The sequence below is a fragment of the Balaenoptera acutorostrata genome, chromosome 11 (assembly GCF_949987535.1).
Source record: "Balaenoptera acutorostrata chromosome 11, mBalAcu1.1, whole genome shotgun sequence".
Taxonomy (NCBI): Eukaryota; Metazoa; Chordata; class Mammalia; order Artiodactyla; family Balaenopteridae; genus Balaenoptera; species Balaenoptera acutorostrata.
Genome location: NC_080074.1, coordinates 8,663,389 through 8,684,285, shown reverse-complemented (window position 1 = coordinate 8,684,285; position 20,897 = coordinate 8,663,389). Strand labels below are relative to the sequence as shown.

Sequence of the window (20,897 nt, the reverse complement as noted above, 5' to 3'; positions counted from 1 at the left end):
GCTTCCGTCCTCGGTGTCCCTGTCCGGCTTCGGCGGTGTAGAGTGTTCTGGATGGCGGCGGGGGGCGACAGTGGCGGGCGGGAGGCGGCCTGCGGGCACGACAGCTACCGCTCGCCGCTTGCCTCTCGTTATGCCAGCCCGGAGATGTGCTTCGTGTTTAGCGACAGGTACAAATTCCGGACCTGGCGGCAGCTCTGGCTGTGGCTGGCGGAAGCCGAGCAGGTAACGTGCTGCGGGGCTGGAGGCGGGCCCGGCCCCGCACGTGCCGGGTTGGTTGCCGAGTGCTGGCTGAGCCTCCGGGGGCAGCCTCCCCGCTAATCCAGAGGAGCTGAGGCCCCAGGAAGCCCAGGGCAGGAGACCCGGCAGCCGCCACCTGTTGCCTCACATGTTTTAATCGTCGAGGGTTCGAGGCGCACAGGGGGCGGCGAGAAGTGCAGTTAACCGTTTCAGGGGGTAAGTCTTGGCGGTTCCTGCAGGAGTACATAGCCGAGCGCTTGGTCCGTGCCGTTGTGCTCTTTTCTGTACACGTCTTTCCCTCGTTAACCCGTAAAGACTTGGCAAACTAGGTGGTGGTTTTCCCACATTGTAGGGAAGAAGACCAAGCCTCAATGATACCCAGCGCGTTATTTGCTCCTTACCATTGATAGCGGAACCCGGGTGTGAACCCGTGTCCCGTGCAGAGCCTGACTGAGCGCTCAGCCACCTCGCCCTCCACAGTGCCTCAGTGTTGTCTGAGACCGGACTGTCACTACAAAATCCATGTTTCCTGGGCCACCGTTTCCGCTTCACTCTGCTGCCGTCTGCCTCTGGGGAGGGAGAATCGGGGCTATTAGATGAGATGTATGGGTTCTCTTATAAGAGCTGCATGTAGACCTATTTAGCCCAACGATTTCAGAAATAGCTGCAGACGGGCCTTTGCAGAGGAGCTGAAGGAAACTGAAGGTGATCCACAGAGCTGTAAAGTTTCAGAGGAAAATGCCACAACAAGCAAGATGGCAGCACCCAAATGACATTTAGTAAACCTGGAAACAATCTTGAGTACGTGCCTAGGACCGAGGTACACGGTCCCCAAACAGGAAACTTTCTTCCTAGATTTTACCCCCTTCCTATCACTATGCTCAAGAAAATAAAGTAGTACATAACACTAGCAGACAGAATACTCTGTAATGGCCTATATGTAAAACAATCTAAAAAAGAGCAGATATATGTATATGTATAACTGATTCACTTTGGTGTACACCTGAAACTAGCACAACATCGTAAATCAACCATATTCCAATTAAAAAAGAAAAGTAGCAGACATTTCTACAGTGCCTGCTATGTGTGTGCCCAGCAGTTTGAAGATTAAAAATTAATAGTTTACTAATCCTCAAAACAATTCTTTATAATAAGTAAGTTATTCCTGTTTTACAGAGGATAGAATGGAGTTACAGAGGATAGAATGGAGGCGCAGAGAGATTTCATAAACTGGGCTCAGATAACAATAATAGATAGTAGACAAGAACATGAAGTGTGTTGTGGTTTGTTATGTACTAGCATGTACTCTATTTTCTGTTTTACTTGGTACTCTAGATAAGGGTGGTGGCACTCTTAAGATTTTGCCACTCAACATAGCTAGTAAAAGGTTCAAGCTGGGATTGAAATGTAGAGTCTGAATATGTGTCCTTTCCTCTGCCCAGTCTATATATACATTGCCTGAAATGCAGGATGTCTCCTGAGTTCGGATTATCTGTTAGCTAGGTTGTCAAAATTAACAGCACAAATTACATAATAATTTAGTAGTTAAAAAATTTGAGCAATGAGAGATTAGGAGAAGGGCTGAAAATTAGGAGTAGGGAATGAATTTTGAGAAGACACATTGCTTGGGGATAGGAAGCATTTTGACCACGCTGCCCCCTGCTGCTTTGCTTTGGGAGGAGCCCTGAGATGTCACGTCTGATGACTAAAAATCCAAGGCAGCTTGGCCAGATGTGGCTAGTGTGACTGAGGAATTGAATTTTTACTTTTCTTTTTTTTTTGGCTGGGCTGAGTGGCATGTGGGATCTTAGTTCCCCGACCAGGGATCGAACCTGCGCCCCCTACAGTGGGAGCTCCGACTCTTAACCACTGCACTGCCAGGGAAGTCCTGAGTTTTTACTTTTAAATTTTTACTAGTTTAAATGTAAATAACCACATCTGAGTAGTAGCTACCACCTTGGACAAGGTAGGTCTTAAGATGTGAGCCCCTTCCCAGGGCCAGGCCTTGGGGCTTTCAAGTGAGGTTTGGATAAACTTCACCAATGAACATATTCAGTACTTGGCTCCAGGGTTCCGAGCTGCCTGTGGGCTGCCAGCTATTTTTTGTCGGCCTGATTTTTTCAGTGATGGATGAACGTAAGATATTGATGTGTTTATTTTCTCATTTGTATCTCCCGGAATTGCTTGCTTTTTTTTTTTTTTTTAATTTATTTATTTTTATTTTTGGCTGCGTTGGGTCTTTGTTGCTGTGTGCAGGCTTTCTCTAGTTGCGGCGAGCAAGGGCTACTCTTTGTTGCGGTGCACGGGCTCTAGGCACACAAGCTTCAGTAGTTGTGGCACTCAGGCTCAGTAGTTGTGGCCCACAGGCTCTAGAGCACAGGCTCAGCAGTTGTGGCGCACGGGCTTATTTGTTCCGCGGCATGTGGGATCTTTCTGGACCAAGGCTCGAACCCATGTTCCCTGCATTGGCAGGTGGATTCTTAACCGCTGCGCCACCAGGGAAGCCCCGGAATTGCTTTCAGTTGCACTGAATTTGTTGCACATAATTTGTTGGCAAAGACAGTAATAGCATTCCTAATTTTGGTTTCTCTGGCTAAATCCATCTAGATCAAATGTAAAGCTGTGGCCTGGATCCTACACTTTGGGCACTTAAGTGCCAAGCACTAAAGAATAAGCAATAAATACCACAAAGCTCTCCTCTCAGAGAGTATATACATTCTAGAGGGGAGAGACAGGCTAATAGATTTGTAAAAATGTCATGTGGTGATAAGTGCTCTAAATAAAACCAGGCTAAAGGGATAGATAGAGAGTGCACAGAAGAAGCGTGTTTCACATTGAAGTCGGGAAAGACCCCTCTGAGGAGATGGCTTCCCCTCTGAGGAGATGGCGTTTGAGCCCAGAGACCAGACCTGTGAGGGAGTGAGCAGAGACGTAGGGGCAGAGGGAACAAAAATCAGGATTGCATTGTTTTATATATTGGAGTTCCCTTAGAATATAATTTATCATGATTCATTTAGAAAGTTGTCTCCTCCTCCCCATGTCCTTTTAGTTTAGTTGGCCCGATTTTAGTTTAAGAATTGGAAGGTAGGGCATAAATGCTAACATGAACCAATTTTTTTTTCAGTGTCACTTCAATTCAAATAATTGTGCCACAAGAAGTTATTTTATTTTATTTTGCCTGTTCTGCAGACATTGGGTTTGCCTATCACAGATGAACAAATTCAGGAGATGAAATCAAACCTGGACAACATCGACTTCAAGATGGCAGCTGAGGAAGAGAAGCAGTTACGACATGATGTGATGGCTCATGTGCACACATTTGCCCACTGCTGCCCCAAAGCTGCTGGCATTATTCATCTTGGTGCCACCTCCTGCTATGTTGGAGACAATACAGTAGGAGCCCATGATGTTGTTTTGTTTCCACTTAGACTCAGTGTTTATAATGCATTTATAAATTTTCTTTGATTTTGTCCATTTTAGGAAGTGACTCCATAGATCTTAGGATCTCAGTGCTCAGGAATTTTCTGCTTTTGGTATCCTTCCAATCTAAACTGTAAGCTCCTAATGACCTCCATAAAATGAGACGTACAGATACTGCCTACGCATTGGTATGCTGGACATAAGCCGAGTTCTTAGCATTTTAGTGGCCAAAGTAGTTTTCCAAAGGGATTTTCTTTCCAAAGTCCTTTTTACTCTTTGCCAAGACTTCTGAAAAAAAGAAATAATTACATTATAATTCTTAAATCCCTTAATTAGCAAAAGTGTCTCATAAACACGAGAAAGTAAAAGCAAGCATTTTCCGAAGTTTACTAGGCGCCGAGCGCTATTCTGAGCACTTTCTATGTATTACTTCATTTTTTCTTCACAACAGGCATAAGAGTTAGATTCTGTTATCTCCATTTTTAAATAGCTTTATTGAGGTATAGTTTAATATCATAAGTTTACCCATTTTAAAGGTACAGTTCAGTGAGGTTTAGTAAATTTATGCAATCGTTCAGCCTCACCACACTCCAGTTTTCGAGCATACCCCTCACACCAAGAAGTTCGCTTTTGCTTGTTTTACAGTCAATCTCCACTCCTGCTTCCAGTTTCAAACAACCACTGACCTGCTTTCTGTGTCTATAGTTGTGCCTTTTCTCGATATTTCATATAAATGGATTCAGAATATGTAGTCTTTGGCTTTGGCTTTATTTTCTCCATTGCCACAGAGGAGGAAGTGTAGAAGTTGAAGAACTTGCTCTAGGTTTTGCAGCTGGAAAGGATTCATGCCTGGGTAGAGTGGCTCCAAAGCTCTGCCCTTATTGCAGGGCACCTGTGGGACTAGAAGTTAGAATCCAGATACACTTGCAGTTCAGAAAGAAGCCAGTAATTTCTAAGTTGCCCCAAGTAACATTTTTTGTCTAATGTGGTACGTAATTAAAGGCATCGATGTGTAATTGGTGAATCAGATAATGGGAGAACAACAGTCCTCTAACTTGGAGTATCCTTTTTTTTTTTTTTTTTTTTTGTGATAGTTTAATTATAAGTGAATGAATACATTGTTACATCTGTTTTATTAACAATTAACTTTTTTTTTTTTTTTTTAAATTTAGGGAAGGCTCTTTTATTTATTTATTTTTATATTTATTTTTGGCTGTGTTGGGTCTTCGTTTCTGTGCGAGGGCTTCCTCTAGTTGCGGCAAGCGGGGGCCACTCTTCATCGCGGTGCGCGGGCCTTTTCACTATCGCGGCCTCTCTTGTTGCGGAGCACAGGCTCCAGATGCGCAGGCTCAGTAGTTGTGGCTCACAGACCTAGTTGCTCTGCGGCATGTGGGATCTTCCCAGACCCGGGCTCGAACCCGTGTCCCCTGCATTGGCAGGCAGATTCTCAACCACTGCGCCACCAGGGAAGCCCTGGAGTATCCTTTTAAAATTACCCAGCATGGGGCTTCCCTGGTGGCGCAGTGGTTGAGAATCTGCCTGCCAATGCAGGGGACACGGGTTCGAGCCCTGGTCTGGGAAGATCCCACATGCCGCGGAGCGACTAAGCCCGTGAGCCACAATTGCTGAGCCTGCGCGTCTGGAGCCTGTGCTCCGCAACGGGAGAGGCCACGATAGTGAGAGGCCCGCGCACCGCGATGAAGAGTGGTCCCCACTTGCCGCAACTAGAGAAAGCCCTCACACAGAAACGAAGATCCAACACAGCCATAAATAAATAAATAAATAAATAAATAAATAAATAAATAAAATTAAAAAAAAAAAAAACTAAAATTACCCAGCATGCAGTTGGGCTCAACAATTACTGTCTCATAAACATGTGTTGGAGTTGCCTGCAACACTTACATCTCCTAACCCCCCAGGAGCAGCTTTAAATTTCCTAAACCTAGATCTTGTAGTTCATGACTTTTTTTTGTTAGCAATGATTGACATGAAAAAAAGGGAGTGGAAACTAATGAAATGTGCCTTATGGATTTTTTTTTTTTTTTTTTTTTAACCCCTATGGATTCTTCTCAGAAACTCAAACACTAATCTTCAGGAAGGTATAAACCCTGTTGACCAGGACATCTTTGCCGTATTCACGATGGGGCTTACCCCTTATCATTTTCCCGTTACATTAGATACCACATAAATAGGGCTTTATGAGTATAAAGGCTTTGTGCTTATAGAATCTAGTAGTACTGCTCTCTAAGTTGGTGTGCTTTTAAAACAGTAATCAGAAGAGAATTTCTGTTAGCATCTTCTGGCTTGCACAGTGTGTTGCTGAAAGTGAGATAGGCAACTAGGTTAGAAACCCAGTTGTGATGGCCAAAAAGTGTTATGTCATAATGTTGTTTGGGCAAAGCTGATTAACGTAAGATCACTGCATTTCCCTTGCAGGACTTGATTATTCTTAGAAATGCATTTGACCTGCTTTTGCCAAAGGTAAGAAGTTGACAGAAGTTGCTTACCAGTCCTAAGATTCCCTGTGACAGGAGATGGGCAACACAGTGTAAAGCAGCACAATGTAAATCTAAATAAGTTATTGTTTACTCAGATGAATGATCCTAGATCTAATCTGTAGAGCTAATTATCTCTTCTTGAGTTAAATCACTATATAAGTTAATGCTTTTTAAAGCATAGCCTTTTAAGTGAAGAAAGTGTAACCAGCAGCACGTGGCTGGAATATGTGGGTCAGATTTATGATTTTGTCTTGTTTTTCTTCATGAACGTGCCAGTGGTGTTAAAACTGTGCAGAAATAATTCGTGACATTTTAGGTAGTCAACTCAGTTTTTGAATGTTGGTTGGTATGAACTCTTCAAGGCACTTTAAGATACAAAGATGAAAAAATATGGCCTCTGCCTTCCGTGAGCTGGAGGTGTAATTGTATATGAATTGTCTCCAAATTTAGTTCCAGTTTATGCAAGTGCTCAGCCTGAATTCACTCTTTCTCGCACATGGTCTTCCTCGCAGCTTGCCAGAGTGATCTCTCGGCTTGCCGACTTTGCCAAGGAACGAGCTGATCTTCCCACCTTAGGTTTCACACATTTCCAGTAAGTGAGAGGGTTACCTCTTGGGAATTGGGCTTGTTTATGTGCATCCAGCTTCCATTTATTCCTTCAGTTCTCCCTTCTCCATGGTAACCTGGAGGTGAGAAATCTCAAAACATAAGCACTTGGGGTGCCTGTGAGGAATGAACCTTATACCTACCTTAAAAGCTGTACTGCTTAGAGAGTAAATCTAGTGGTTCATTTCATTGGAAAATATGTATACAGAAAGTATTCTTTTTTTTTTTTTTTTTTCCCTTAATTTAATAATCTAACACTTCTGGTATCTCCTTTGCCTACAGGGAGATCTTTTAGGGGCAAGGAGGAGGTTGGAGAGCAGATCCTGTTTAAGTCACAGGGCCTGATCCCTCCTTTCCCACTCCAGGAATCCAATGCTGGTTAGTAGAGTCAGCCCAGATGGTTTTGCAGGTCAGGACAGTAGACAGCTAGTTGGGGTAACTATGAAGGACCAGAGTTTTAGATGGGTACCTTCCTGCGGCGTGAGCAGGAGGGAAGGAGGGGCTCTCCCAGTTTAGGCCACAGGAAAGGGGAGCCTCTGATTGCTCCCTTCTTGGATCTGTTTCCACTCTGCCTCTCAAGAAAGTATTCTTGATTCAGTGATTCCATTCTTGAGAATTTAACCCAAGTCATCCAAATTATGGGAAAAGCTATATGTACAAAGATCTTTGTTAAAATATTATTTATTATGGTAAGCATTGGAAACAATCTAAATGTCCAAGAATAACAGAATAATTAAATAAGGTATAGAATGTAGTATATCCACAGGTTGGAATAATACACAACTAGCAAAACGATGCTGGTAAGACTGATAAGACATGGGAATGCACTTAGGTTAATGTTGTGGGGAAAAGACAGCATATAAATTGTACAGAGATTGGAAGGAAGTACACCAAGATGTATATACTGATTACTGTGGTTTATGAGATAATAGGGTAACTAAAATTTTTTCCATACTATATTTTTTATGTTTTGAATGTGCAAGTATTTTTATGATTACTGAATAAAACCCTGTTTTAAAGCCAATGATGTCATTTTTGAAATGCTAGTAGCAGGTTTCAAGTGATGATATTTGAGTAGTGGTGTGTTAGCATCTGCCTTTTGTTTTGTTTAATTTATTTGTTTATTTTATTTTTGTCTGCGTTGGGTCTTCGTTGCTGCGTGCAGGCTTTCTAGTTGCGGCGAGCGGAGGCTACTCTTCATTGTGGTGCACAGGCTTCTCATTGCGGTGGCTTCTCTTGTTGTGGAGCACAGGCTCTAGGCATGCAGGCTTCAGTAGCTGTGGCTCGCGGGCTCTAGAGCACAGGCTCAGTAGTTGTGGCGCACGGACTTAGTTGCTCCGCGGCATGTGGGATCTGCCCGGACCAGGGCTCACACCCGTGTCCCCTGCATTGGCAGGCGGATTCTCAACCACTGCGCCACCAGGGAAGCCCTGCCTTATGTTTTAATGGAGTGTTGCTATGGCAACAAGGGTGTCATCCCCTGTAACTTAGGAAAGCCTATTGAGTTTAATCTTCCTTAAAATTAGAGCCTTCGTTATTAGTAGCAGAAACCAGAAGGATTTGTTCCTGTGAAGGAGTCAGCGCTCAGTGTGTGCGGCTGGGCCATGACAAACGTTGCGTTCTGTGCTGGCTCCATGGACGCCTAGCGTCACCTGTGCCGCAGCTCCTCTTCTCCTGCGTCTACTGGAGAGTGCTCAGGGGCTGCAGGCATTCCAGGATTCCTCTGGGGATGGCTTAATGAGGGGTACCTGCTGCCACAGTTAGCAGCCGTTAGAAACTCAGAGAATGGTACTGATGCGTAGATGTGACCTCAGAATGGGTGAGTCCCTGCAATTAAAAAGAAACAGCTTTATTGAGATATAACTGACTTACCATAAAATTCACCATTTGAAGTATACAGTTCAGTGGTTTTTTGTATATTTACAGAGTTCATGCAGTCATTACCAGTATATAATTTCAGAATATTTCCATCACCCCCCCCAAAAGACCTGTACCCATTAGCATTCCCTCCCATTCCCCCATTCCCTAGCTCCTGGCAACCACAAATCTGTTTTCTGTCTATGGATTTGCCTCTTTTAGACACTTTGTTTAAGTTGAATCATATAATATTCATCTTCTTGTGACTGCTTCTTTTCACTTACCATAGTGTTTTCAGTGTTCATCCATGTAGCATGTGTCAGTACTTAATTTATTTTTACATTATCTGTTCACCAGTTGCTGGACATTTGGCTTGTTTCCACTCTGTTGCTATTATGTATAATGCTCCTATGAATAGGTCCATGCAAATGTATTTTTTTCTTTGCTTGTACCAATAATCTAGTAGCAGAAGTTAACAAGGAAAACTACCATAAGATTGATTTGGGAATATGTGTCCTAACTTTTGATGTGTATGCTGTAGACATTCCTAGTGGGGTGCCTTGATGTCGCCAGCTGTCAGTATCATTAGCCTAATAGAAGAGAAATTCCATATGGAGTAGGCTAGGTCATCTAGTAGAACTCTGACTTTATTGCAGTTTACTCATAATTATGTTTTATGTTATAAAGAGACCTGCAATAGATTGATTTAGACCTCAGACTGAAGACAAAGCCATTAGCTATTATGTTAGAGTCCTCTGGTTGTGTGTGTTTTGGGGTTATTCTCCACAGTTTGACTGGCTCTTCATTGGATCTTTTTTTTTTAAATTTATTTATTTTATTTTATTTATTTTTGGCTGTGTTGGGTCTTTGTTGCTGTATGCGGGCTTTCTCTAGTTGCAGCAAGCAGGGGCTACTCTTTTTTTTTTTTTTTTTTTTAATTAATTTATTTATTTATGGCTGTGCTGGGTCGTCGTTTCTGTGCAAGGGCTTTCTCTAGTTGTGGCAAGCGGGGGCCAGTCTTCATCGCGGTGCGCGGGCCTCTCACCATCGCGGCCTCTCTTGTTGCGGAGCGCAGGCTCCAGACGCGCATGCTCAGTAATTGTGGCTCACGGGCCCAGTCGCTCCGCGGCATGTGGGATCTTCCCAGACCAGGGCTCGAACCCGTGTCCCCCGCATTGGCAGGCGGATTCTTAACCACTGCGCCACCAGGGAAGCCCGGGGCTACTCTATTGCGATGCGTGGGCTTCTCATTGCGGTGGCTTCTCTCTCTGTGGAGCACAGGCTGTAGGCCTGCAGGCTTCAGTAGTTGCAGTGCATGGGCTCAGCAGTTGTGGCTCATGAGCTCTAGAGCCCAGCCTCGGTAGTTGTGGCACACAGGCTTTGTTGCTCCGTGGCATGTGGGATCCTCCCGGACCAGGGCTCGAACCCATGTCCCCTGCATTGGCAGGCGGAGTCTTAACCACTGCGCCACCAGGGAAGTCCCTCTTCATCAGATCTGGACTCTTTACAGAGCCCTTTCTTTACTGTCAGTCTAGAGTCACAATCTCCAGTATCGTCATCCTTGTTTTATTTTTTGATAGCATTTTAAAAATGAACAATTATCTTGTTTGTTTACTTGTTTACATGACAATATGAGCTCCACTTGTCTGTTTTGTTCTTTGTTGTATTTCCAATACCAAGAACACATTAGATGCTTGGCAAATGTTTGTTACGTGTATATTTCTTGCCAAGGCCTGGGGACAAACAAAACAGACATTGTCTCTGCCCTTATAGTGCCTCTTGATGGTGAAGAAAGAACTATGCTAGTAGCCCTTTAGTTTTGTAACCTTTGAATATTTATAAATGACATTGAATTTGCTTAACTTATTTGCTTAAACTTTTTAGCTCTTGTTTTGTCTTCACTGGTTTCTCTGTCTCTTACTTTAATTCTTACCCTTCCCAGAGGTAGCAGTGATTATTAGAAGAAGCAATGAAGGTTTTATGAAATAAGTCACTGGTTTGAGACCTCTCTGTGTTCTCTTTGGGTTGTTTTCAGGCCTGCTCAGCTGACCACAGTTGGGAAACGTTGCTGTCTTTGGATTCAAGATCTTTGCATGGATCTCCAGAACTTGAAGCGTGTCCAAGATGACCTACGCTTCCGAGGAGTGAAGGGCACCACTGGCACCCAGGCCAGCTTCCTGCAGCTCTTCGAGGGAGATGACCAAAAGGTATTCTGAAAGTGACCTGGGTGATACAAACTCAACTGCAGGAGCACCAGACACAAAGCTGACCTCCAGGATGGTAGGAGCGATTGAACCTGGAATGGGTGGAGTCTGGACTGGAAGCAGGTAGTGAAGGCCAAAACCTGGGCAGGTGACTTGTCAAGATGTTCTCATGCTAGACACACCTGAATTTCTATAGGGATGTCTTTTCTTTCCAAGGTAGAGCAGCTTGACAAGATGGTGACAGAAAAGGCAGGATTTAAGAGGTAGGTAAGTGGGAAAAGTGTTGGCCTCCTTGTTAAGTAATGAAAGATAGTATTCCTCTAGATTTGACCTTAAATTTTTTTTTTGTTTTTTTTTTTTCTTTCTCTGTCCTTCCACCCATTTCCTTCCATCTCTAGCCTGGGTTTTTATTCTTACAGTCTGGATTCTATTATATTTCTTATAATTTATAAGGAAAAAGGAAGCTATTTAGTTCTGAGTTCAGTAGAATAGCCTTACCCGTGTTGTTGCTGTTTTGCTTTTTACTGAGGACCTCCGATGGGTTGGTCTCAGTCTGGCTATTGGCATCGAGGGCTACAGGCTCCCCCATGGCTCCTTGTTCCAGGCGCTTCATTGGACTGCAGCAGGACAGGGGCTCGCTGGACCGAGTTTCCTGCTCGGGTCAGGGCGGCTGTCTGGGTGTCAGTAACAAGGGTGGAAGAGCAGTGTGTTCCTGGAGCCATGTATCAGCGAGGTCCTGGGCTCAGTGTGACTTAGCGCTCCAGTGGCGCCAAGCTTTCGCTCAGTCTGTTCTTGCTCATTTGTTTGACACAGTCACATTTTGGAATATTTTCACGTGAGGCTCTTTTCTATTCATTCCTAGGGCTTTCATCATCACAGGGCAGACCTATACGCGAAAAGTAGATATTGAGGTGCTGTCCGCGCTGGCCGGCTTGGGGGCATCAGTGCACAAGGTGAGTGGTGGTAGCAGTGGGAGTGTTGGACGCCACAGACAGACCCGCCCAGCCTCACTTCGACTTCATTGTGGCTTTTGAGAGATGTCAGATATCACTCACAGCAATTTGGGGCCTGTCAGTGAAGCCTCTTAAGTTAAGGTGTGTTAAAAGGAAGGACTAGTTTCCGTGTTCTCATTAAGTTCATCTTGCCGTTGTCTGTCCGTGATAATCCTACGCAGTGTTTCACCAGAACATGCCCGTGCTCCCCGAATGCCAGCTCTTCAGGAGCTGAGAGGAGTCTCCCTCGGGGAGGACATGCTGACCTTCAGCTCGGCGGGCTCCCGAAGAGCTCACCTCCTCCATCCGTCCAGTCCCTGCCCGAGACCCCACATGCTAAGAGTGTGGGTGATGCCTGTGGCCCTGCTTTTCCCCAGATTTGTACTGACATACGACTCCTGGCAAGCCTCAAGGAGCTGGAGGAACCCTTTGAAAAACAGCAGATTGGTGAGTGTTGTGTGGAGGCCCGGGAGCACCGCGAGATGCCAGGAGGTTCGCGGGCGTGTGTGAACAGTTCTGCCAGGAGCGTGCTCGGCTGCCCGCTGTCCCCTGAGGTCTTCCTGCCTTTGCTTCTTCTCCTTTACACGGACAGGCTCAAGTGCAATGCCGTACAAGCGGAACCCTATGCGCTCAGAGCGGTGCTGCAGCCTGGCCCGTCACCTAATGACCCTTGTCATGGACCCGCTGCAGACAGCATCTGTGCAGTGGTTTGAACGCACACTGGATGATAGTGCCAACCGGTCAGTGAAACGGGGGTGTCGCGTACAGCAAGTTGTGGGAGGACCAAGAGGGGCCTGGAAGCAGCAGGACTTTATGAGCATCTCTGTATTCCCTCCTTGTCCCTGAGGAGCCTGGAGTCTAATAGGGAGGCAAGAACGTAGAAGGAACAGTGTGATACGTGTTAGAATCAAAATATATACAGAGTAATCCTTGTGGGGGCAAAGCGGAGGGAGGGGTGGTGGAGGAGTTGAGGGAAGCTTCACAGAGGTGATGCTTTAGACTTAAGAAATCTAGGCATTTTTTAACATTTGAGACGAGATTGGGAGCACGTATAAAGGCACAGAGCAGGAGAAAAAACAGTTGGGGGAGTTACTAATAGTCGGGTAGCCCTGGAGAGTGAAGTCTGTGGCAAGAGATGAGGTCGGACATGCTCTTGGGTAATAGCCAGTTTATGAAGGGCCTTCTAGGCCCTGAAAAGGAGTTTAGATGTTGCTCTTTCTTTTTTTTTTTTTTAAGTCTTTATTGAACTTGTTACAATATTGCTTCTGTTTTTCTTTTATGTTTTTTGTGGGTTTATTTTTGGCCGTGAGGAATGTGGGATCCCAGCCCCCCCACCGGGGATGGAACCTGCACCCCCCGCATTGAAGGTGAAGTCCTAACTGCTGGACCTCTAGGGGAGTCCCAGAGATACTGTTCTGAAGGCAGGGGGATGTCATGTGTGGTGTCTTGACACAGCAACATCTTAATTAGTTATGAGATGGGTCAGGAGTAATTTGTAGTTACTAATAAGGTACCAGCATGCACGTGATTTTCTGCTTTGTGTATATACTTATTAATATTCAAAAGCAGATTCATTACTCTAGTTTGCTTGTATTCTGCTGGAATTTCTTGAGAGGAAATGATCAGAGTCAAAGCTAGGTCTCTCTAAAAAAAAAAAAAAAAAAAAAAAAAAAGCTAGGTCTCTGGGGTGTGTGCATAATCCAGGGTTTATGGGAATAAAACGTGTGAACTCGTTCGGAAGTCAGCCATTGACAGTTTTTTAGCAGGCTGTGACCTAATCAGATGTGCACACTAAAATACCCTGCACCAATTTGGAGAATCAGTTGTAAGGGGACAGGGAGCTGATCAGAACAAGTTAGGAGGCTACTTTAAAAATCCAAGTCCAGGGGCTTCCCTGGTAGCGCGGTGGTTGAGAATCTGCCTGTTAATGCAGGGGACACGGGTTCGTGCCCTGGTCTGGGAAGATCCCACATGCCGCGGAGCAACTAGACCCGTGAGCCACAACTACTGAGCCTGCGCGTCTGGAGCCTGTGCTCCGCAACAAGAGAGGCCGCGAGGGTGAGAGGCCCGCGCACCGCGATGAAGAGTGGCCCCCGCTTGCCGCAACTAGAGAAGGCCCTAGCACAGAAACGAAGACCCAACATAGCAATCAATCAATCAATAAAAAAAAAAAAAAAAAAAAAAAATCCAAGTCCAGGGGCTTCCCTGGTGGCGCAGTGGTTAAGAATCCACCTGCCAATGCAGGGGACACGGGTTTGAGCCCTGGTCAAGGAAAATCCCACATGCTGTGGAGCAACTAAGCCCGTGAGCCACAACTATGGAGGCTGTGCTCTAGAGCCCACGAGCCACAACTGCTGAAACCCGCACACCTAGAGCCTGTGCTCCACAACAAGAGAAACCAATGCAATGAGAAGCCCGCACACCGCAACAAAGAGTAGCCCCTGCTCGCTGCAACTAGAGAAAGCCCGCGCACAGCAACAAAGACCCAACTCAGCCATAAATAAATAAATAAATAAATTTATTTATTTATTTATTTATTAAAAAAAAAAAAAAACGAATCCAGGTTCTTCCCTGGTGGTCCAGTGGTTAAAACTTCACCTTCCAATGCAAGGTGTGCGGGTTTGATCCCTGGTCTGGCAGCTAAGATCCCACATGCCTCACGGCCAAAACACCAAAACAAAACAGAAGCAATATTGTAACGAAGACTCTAAAGTCTTCAGTAAAGACTTTAAAAACGGTCCACATGAAATAAAAATCTTTAAAAAAAAAAAAAATCCGAGTACACACTGGCACAGTGGCCATGTAACTGGAGAGGATGTGGCTATAAAATCGATGTCAGGTGGGCTGGCCTTGGCGGTTGACTGGAGTGAGTGTTAAGATGGTGATGGGGTGCTGGTGCAATTTCCTGAGTCAGGAGCTACAGGGAGAGGAGGAGCGGGGTGAGGTGGGGAGCAGGAGACAGTGGAAAAGCGGCTGAATTCAGTTCTGGGTTTGGGGAACCTACACGTCAACCAGGTGGAGCTCTCCAAATGGGTATATGGTCTGGCGCTTGGGCAAGTGGTCTTAGTCAAGAGGTGATAGATTTGAGGGTCATTAGGATATTGGGGTAGTTGAAGGAAATTGTCCAAGTAGCACATCTGGCATGAGAAGTCAGTAGGGCAGCTTCTTGGGACACACCCTCCATTTCATGGAAATCGTTATTTGCTTGAAGCGATAACTGAATTGGCTGTTTGTTTTCTAGACGAATGTGTTTGGCCGAGGCATTTCTCACTGCAGATACGATACTGAATACGCTGCAGAACATTTCTGAAGGCTTGGTGGTGTACCCCAGAGTAAGCGGCCTCCGTTAAAAAGCACAGTATGAGGGCGGGGTGGGAATGGGGCGGGGCGGGTGGCCTACTGCTCTGGAGTGAGCGTGTTGGAGAAGCTGGATTCTGGTCCAGTTGGAGCTCTTCCCAAGCAGAGCTCACTCTTCATGTTGTGACATAAGCTCTAGGGAACTAGGTCTGGGGGATTCATAGACATGTTTATAGAAGAGGGAAAAAGAAGTGCTTCGAATTGGCTTAAAATTGTCCACCGGCCTGAGTCATCAGCTCTGCTGTGACTGGCAGAGTAGACTTCTCCGTTGGTCTGTTTGTGAGTACCTGAGGCAGGTGGGTTTGTTGCCATGCTGTGCTTGGCTCCTGAAGTCAGGCACTGAAATTGAGCAGACTTGAGGTTTTAGGAATCATTCTGATGAAGCAACTTTTAAAAGTTTACTCAAGTCAGTATTCCTTTTTTAAATCAAAATAATACTCTGGATTATGAGAAAACTTAAAAATACAGTGTAGCATAAGACAATCCATTCTACCCTCTTTCTTCATAGATACGGTAGTTCATGTCCCTGCTGTGTATCTTTTTGGTCATAGTTGATGTCCTACTGTGCATATGACTTTGTAACCTGAGGCATCCTTCTTGGTGCTTCATTCGTACAGGTAATTGAGCGGCGCATTCGGCAAGAGCTGCCTTTCATGGCCACAGAGAACATCATTATGGCCATGGTGAAAGCTGGGGGTAACCGCCAGGTTTGTAACCCCTCATGCTCCTGGGTAAACAAAGTACACCTTTAGTCCTGCTTTCTCCTCCCCAAAGAAGGATGCACGAAGATGTCTCTGTTATTACCTTCGGTCATGGTATTGGTACAGAACAGTGACCATATGCTGCCGTAGAACAGGCCTATCTTTGGAGGGTGATGGTGGTGACCTCAGTTTATTAAAAAGTGAATTGCTTAATCACTTGTAGAAAAGGTCCTCTTTCAGTGAAGAAATTAGGTCTGAATTTCCATAGGAAATGCTGGGAAGTGGGCAGGATGTAAGGGCAGATGGTTCATGAAGCTTTGGAGGAGGCCTTTGCTCCAGCTGCCATACAGCATGGGCCCTCAAATGCCTGTTACTAGTAAGCCAACCATACTCCTTGTCTTCCCAGGATTGCCATGAGAAAATCAGAGTGCTCTCCCATCAGGCAGCTGCTGTGGTCAAGCAGGAAGGGGGTGAAAATGACCTCATAGAGCGTATCCAGGCTGATGCCTACTTCAGTCCCATTCACTCCCAGTTGGACCATTTACTGGATCCTTCTTCTTTCACCGGTCGTGCATCCCAGCAGGTAAACATCAGAACACTTCTGTGGTGCTGCAGTCTTCCCCAAGTGCCCTCTTTTTACACTGCTGGGCTGCAGAGCCTGGAATATTATCTATTAATATAATGTTTCTGCTTCATGGGAGGTATGCTGAGAATGGGGCTAGTTAGAAAGAATTCAGAGTAGGTTGCTGGCTAAAATTTAAAGATTTGGTTGTTTTGAGCTGCCTTAAGTGTTTCTCCCAGTGGATTTCTCTGAATTCTCTTTTGGTCTGGAGCCGTGGTGTAATGGACAAAGATTGGGTTTTACTGTTAGGTAGATTTGGGTTCAGTCTTGACTTTCTACTTTTACTGGCCGATAGGATAGAGATACATATCTTGGAGTGTGGACTGAAAGGCCTAGCTTGGTGCATAGTAAGTATTCAGTAAATGTTTGTCACTTTTCCTCTTGGCCTTTTGGAGACTACGGGTTAATTCAAAAACATTATCGAGGGCTTCCCTGGTGGCGCAGCGGTTGAGAATCTGCCTGCCAATGCTGGGGACACGGGTTCGAGCCTTGGTCTGGGAAGATCCCACATGCCGCGGAGCAACTAGGCCCGTGAGCCACAACTACTGAGCCTGCGCGTCTGGAGCCTGTGCTCCGCAACAAGAGAGGCCACGATAGTGAGAGGCCCTCGCACCGCGATGAAGAGTGGCCCCCACTTGCCGCAACTAGAGAAAGCCCTCGCACAGAAACGAAGACCCAACACAGCCATAAATAAATAAATAAACCCAAAGTTAAAAAAAAAAAAAAAACATTATTGAGTACAGACTAGGTGCTCAGATTGTGTTTGGGTGCTGTGTTTAATTCTGGTGCTTTAAAGATGAATTAGATAATCCTTATCTTCAGGGAGCTCAAAACTTAATGGTGAAGGCTTAGAATACCAAGCTGTACATGCAAGAATTGAGGGAAGCACATCTTTTTGGGGATCACAAAGGAGACAACCCTAGATCAGAAGAAGTTAGGAAAGACTTCTTGGAAGACATGACATCTGAGCTGAATCTTACGGACAGGCAGGAGTTACCTGTAGGGAACACCAGGGTGAGAGGAGATGGCAGATGCATGGACGTCCAGCATAAGAGAGAGTTGCCAGATTATCTGGTGCCCTGGAAGCAGTTAGGATTTAAAGTAGAAGACAGACGGGAGCTAATCATTTATATTCAAGTCACTCTGGTGTATTGGATTTGAAGGACTTAAACTGGAGGTCGGGAGGCCAATAAGGTGGCTGCTGCAGTGGGTAAGCAGTCGGTGACGAGGGCTTTGAGCCAAGGCCAGGGTACGTGCACACGGGGCACAGATTCGAGGGCTGTTTAAGATGTTAGTCACTTGGAAGCTGGTCGAATGGGGAGGAGGGAAGAAGCAGTGATGATTTTAGCTTGGGTAATGGGTGGAGAATGGTGAGACCAACTGAAAGGACACAGCCAGGCTGGTTTGTGGGGAGGGGCGGCCTGGTGGGCCTGATGGGGTGAGCTGCCTGTGTCTAGGGAGAGATTTCTGGCAGGGAGTTGAGAAAAATAGAAGCTCAGTGGTGGCATAAAGGTTTATCAATAAGGTCTCAGTGTTATGAATTGACATTGAAAAAAGGATTCTCAAAACTTAACGTGTTCTTTTATCTTGCATTTGCTTTCTTCTTTGGCAGGTACGGAGATTCTTAGAAGAGGAGGTACATCCCCTGTTAAGACCATATGAAAGTGTAATGAAGGTGAAGGCAGAATTACGTCTGTAGAGTTAGAAGAGAATTAAACAAAAATCCATTGTTGGCTGTGTTAACTTTTTTTGCCGAGTCGTAAAAACTGTTACTCTAGTGCCTTATTTTATCTCAAGAATTGTTACCGTAGGGACTTCCCTGGTGGTCCAGTGGTAAAGAATCCACCTTACACTGCAGGGGACGCGGGTTCAATCCCTGGTCAGGGAACTAAGATCCCACATGCTGCGGGGGCACCTAAGCCCTCGAGCTCACGCGCCTCAACTAGAGCCCAAGTGCCACAAACTACAGAGCCCATGCACCCTGGAGCCTGTGTGTCACAACTAGAGAAGAGAAAACCCACACGCCACAACTAGAGGGAAGCCCATGAGCCACAACGAAAGATCCTATATGCCTCGATGAGGATCCCGTGTGCTGCAACTTAGACCCGACACAGCCAAAAATAAATGAAATAAATAAAAAAACTTTAAAAAAAAAAAGAAGAGTTGTTACCGTAAATTAATACAGCACTTTTCTTTCCATGGTGCTTTCACATTTCTCAAGTTTGCAACGCAGAAATAAATTGCACTGTGGTTGGACTCTTGTTTTTCACGGCAACACGAATTTTCATAATAAATGTAGCTTATAGTCTTCACTCTGCTCTTTCAAGGCATATTTTCCAGCTAGTCTAGTCCTTTTTACACGTTCCCTTGATTGCGATTGCAAGATGGGGAACAAATTCCTGGCCCTCTCTTCTGGAAGTGAATTTGATCTAGGCCTAGCAAAATAATCTGGATTCAGTGATTCGTTATAGCTGGATACCTGCATTTCAGTTGTATCTGATGAGAATAAGTAATGAAATTTAGAGGTATGGTAAATTCTCAAAGAAAACTGATGTGATCATCAGGCTTAGCTGAAGTTGTGCCCAACTTCACTTGATCTTTGGATAAGGCTTGTATATCAAGGAAATGCTAACTGGGTATACTGATCTCATCAAGGCATTTGACCATCTCTGGTCCTGATAGCTGAGTGAACCAGCTGCAGCCAAAGGTGAGCGAGAGTGGATACACTCTCCGGGTGGATACCCGGAAGGAGAGCACTCGTGTCATGACATAGGCTTCTATCCCTAGCCCTGCCTCATTCTGCATATTTCTTCAGCATAGATGAAAAGGAAGAAAGCTTATTTCTCAGATTTGCAGGTGACACAGAACTAGGACAATTAACCAATATGTTTATTTGGTAAAATAACTTAAGATTTCACCTAACCAAAATAGATTGAAACGATGTGGCCAAAATGAAGACAAAATTAAGGAAAATGTAAATAAGTTAACCTTAAACTCAGTATGAACCAGGAGTGGTTGCCAGTGAGCTAAGACAGTTTTAGGTCGTGTTAATGGTAGTGTAGTGTCCGGAAACGGCACCCTGTTCCAGACCCGTGGCCTTATGTTCTATTTTGGACACCCAGTCTGAGGAGCAGATAAACTGGAGAGCCAGCCTCCAAGGAAGCCCTTGTCACATGAGGAGTGGTGAAGGAGTGTTAGGGCTCCTGTCTTGTAAGAGAAAACTTGCCATTGCTTCAAATACTGTTGTGAGGAGGAAGAGTGACACAGCTGAGACCGTCCATAGCCATGGTTGAGAGTGAAGCAGGGACATCAGAACTGCTCTGAGCTAGTGCCTCTCTCCCCACACCTCCACCCTCGGGTCACCTAGTTGTCAGGAGTGGGAGTGTCGTGAGGGAGAAGAGGCTGAATCGGCCCCAGTTGTATCAAGTCGAAGGCAGCCCAACTGAAGAACTCAACCTGTAGGGAAGAATAGGAGGTGATCCTTAAAGCCAAATTCTAAGTACAGTTCAGGGTGGCAAGCAGGCATGGACCACCCGGAGCCACGTGATATTTCAATTTTTCCAGGAACAGTTTGATTACTGTTAGTCCTCTCTTGTGAGCATCTGGAAGGGATGTTTGAAACTACTAGGTCTCGCGCAAGGAATTAATCATTGGGCGCTGTTCAGACATGCTGTCTACTTCCTTCTCTAGTACAGGTCTCTGGAGAGGAAGCAGCTACTATCAGTGCATCGTAATCTGAGAGCTTCTATAACATACCAGACACACTGGGGATATCGGATACTGTGGATTTTAGTTAATAAATTTCCTCATAGAAAATAAATAGATGACAGTCTTGTTCTGACAATTCTGATCTCTAGTGATTGGTGGTTTGGCTGGTTTTTCTTCCTAGGCTATTTGAGGGGTGGGTTTGTGTGTCTTCTTTCCTCTTCCATTCTCTTGGTTTTATATTTATATACTTGTGATATACTCTTTTTTTAAACATCTTTATTGGAGTATAATTGCTTTACAATGGTGTGTTAGTTTCTGCTTTATAACAAAGTGAATCAGCTATATGCATATGTATATCCCCATATCTCCTCCCTCTTGCGTCTCCCTCCCACCCTCCCTATCCCACGCCTCTAGGTGGTCACAAAGCACCAAGCTGATCTCCCTGTGCTATGCAGCTGCTTCCCACTAGCTACCTATTTTACATTTGGTAGTGTACATATGTCAATGTTACTCTCTCACTTTGTCCCAGCTTACCCTTACCCTTCCCCGTGTCCTCAAGTCCATTCTCTACGTCTGCATCTTTATTCCTGTCCTGCCCCTAGGTTCATCAGAACCATTTTTTTTTTTAAGATTCCATACATATGTGTTAGCACATGGTATTTGTTTTTCTCTTTCTGACTCACTTCACTCTGTAT

The 20,897-nt window shown here is 45.1% G+C and overlaps 1 protein-coding gene across 1 annotated transcript; it reads left to right on the top strand.

The window, feature by feature from the left end:
• The first annotated feature begins 2 nt into the window (after positions 1 to 2).
• Positions 3 to 18,226, top strand: ADSL (adenylosuccinate lyase). Its single transcript, XM_007189097.3, has 13 exons — positions 3 to 222; positions 3,427 to 3,630; positions 6,094 to 6,138; positions 6,668 to 6,747; positions 10,654 to 10,825; positions 11,039 to 11,085; positions 11,685 to 11,775; positions 12,192 to 12,261; positions 12,407 to 12,554; positions 15,056 to 15,146; positions 15,789 to 15,878; positions 16,279 to 16,455; positions 18,107 to 18,226. Exons 1-13 carry the CDS (start codon positions 52 to 54, stop codon positions 18,191 to 18,193), a joined length of 1,473 nt encoding a protein of 490 aa, XP_007189159.3. The 5' UTR covers positions 3 to 51; the 3' UTR covers positions 18,194 to 18,226.
• Positions 18,227 to 20,897: the final 2,671 nt, after the last annotated feature.

Coding starts and splice junctions, on each gene's coding strand:
- ADSL (XM_007189097.3), top strand. CDS start 52: ATGGCGGCGGGGGGCGACAGTGGCGGGCGGGAGGCGGCCTGCGGGCAC. Junction 3,631..6,093: donor GCTATGTTGGAGACAATACA/GTAGGAGCCCAT, acceptor TTTCCCTTGCAG/GACTTGATTATTCTTAGAAA. Junction 11,086..11,684: donor GAAAAGGCAGGATTTAAGAG/GTAGGTAAGTGG, acceptor ATTCATTCCTAG/GGCTTTCATCATCACAGGGC.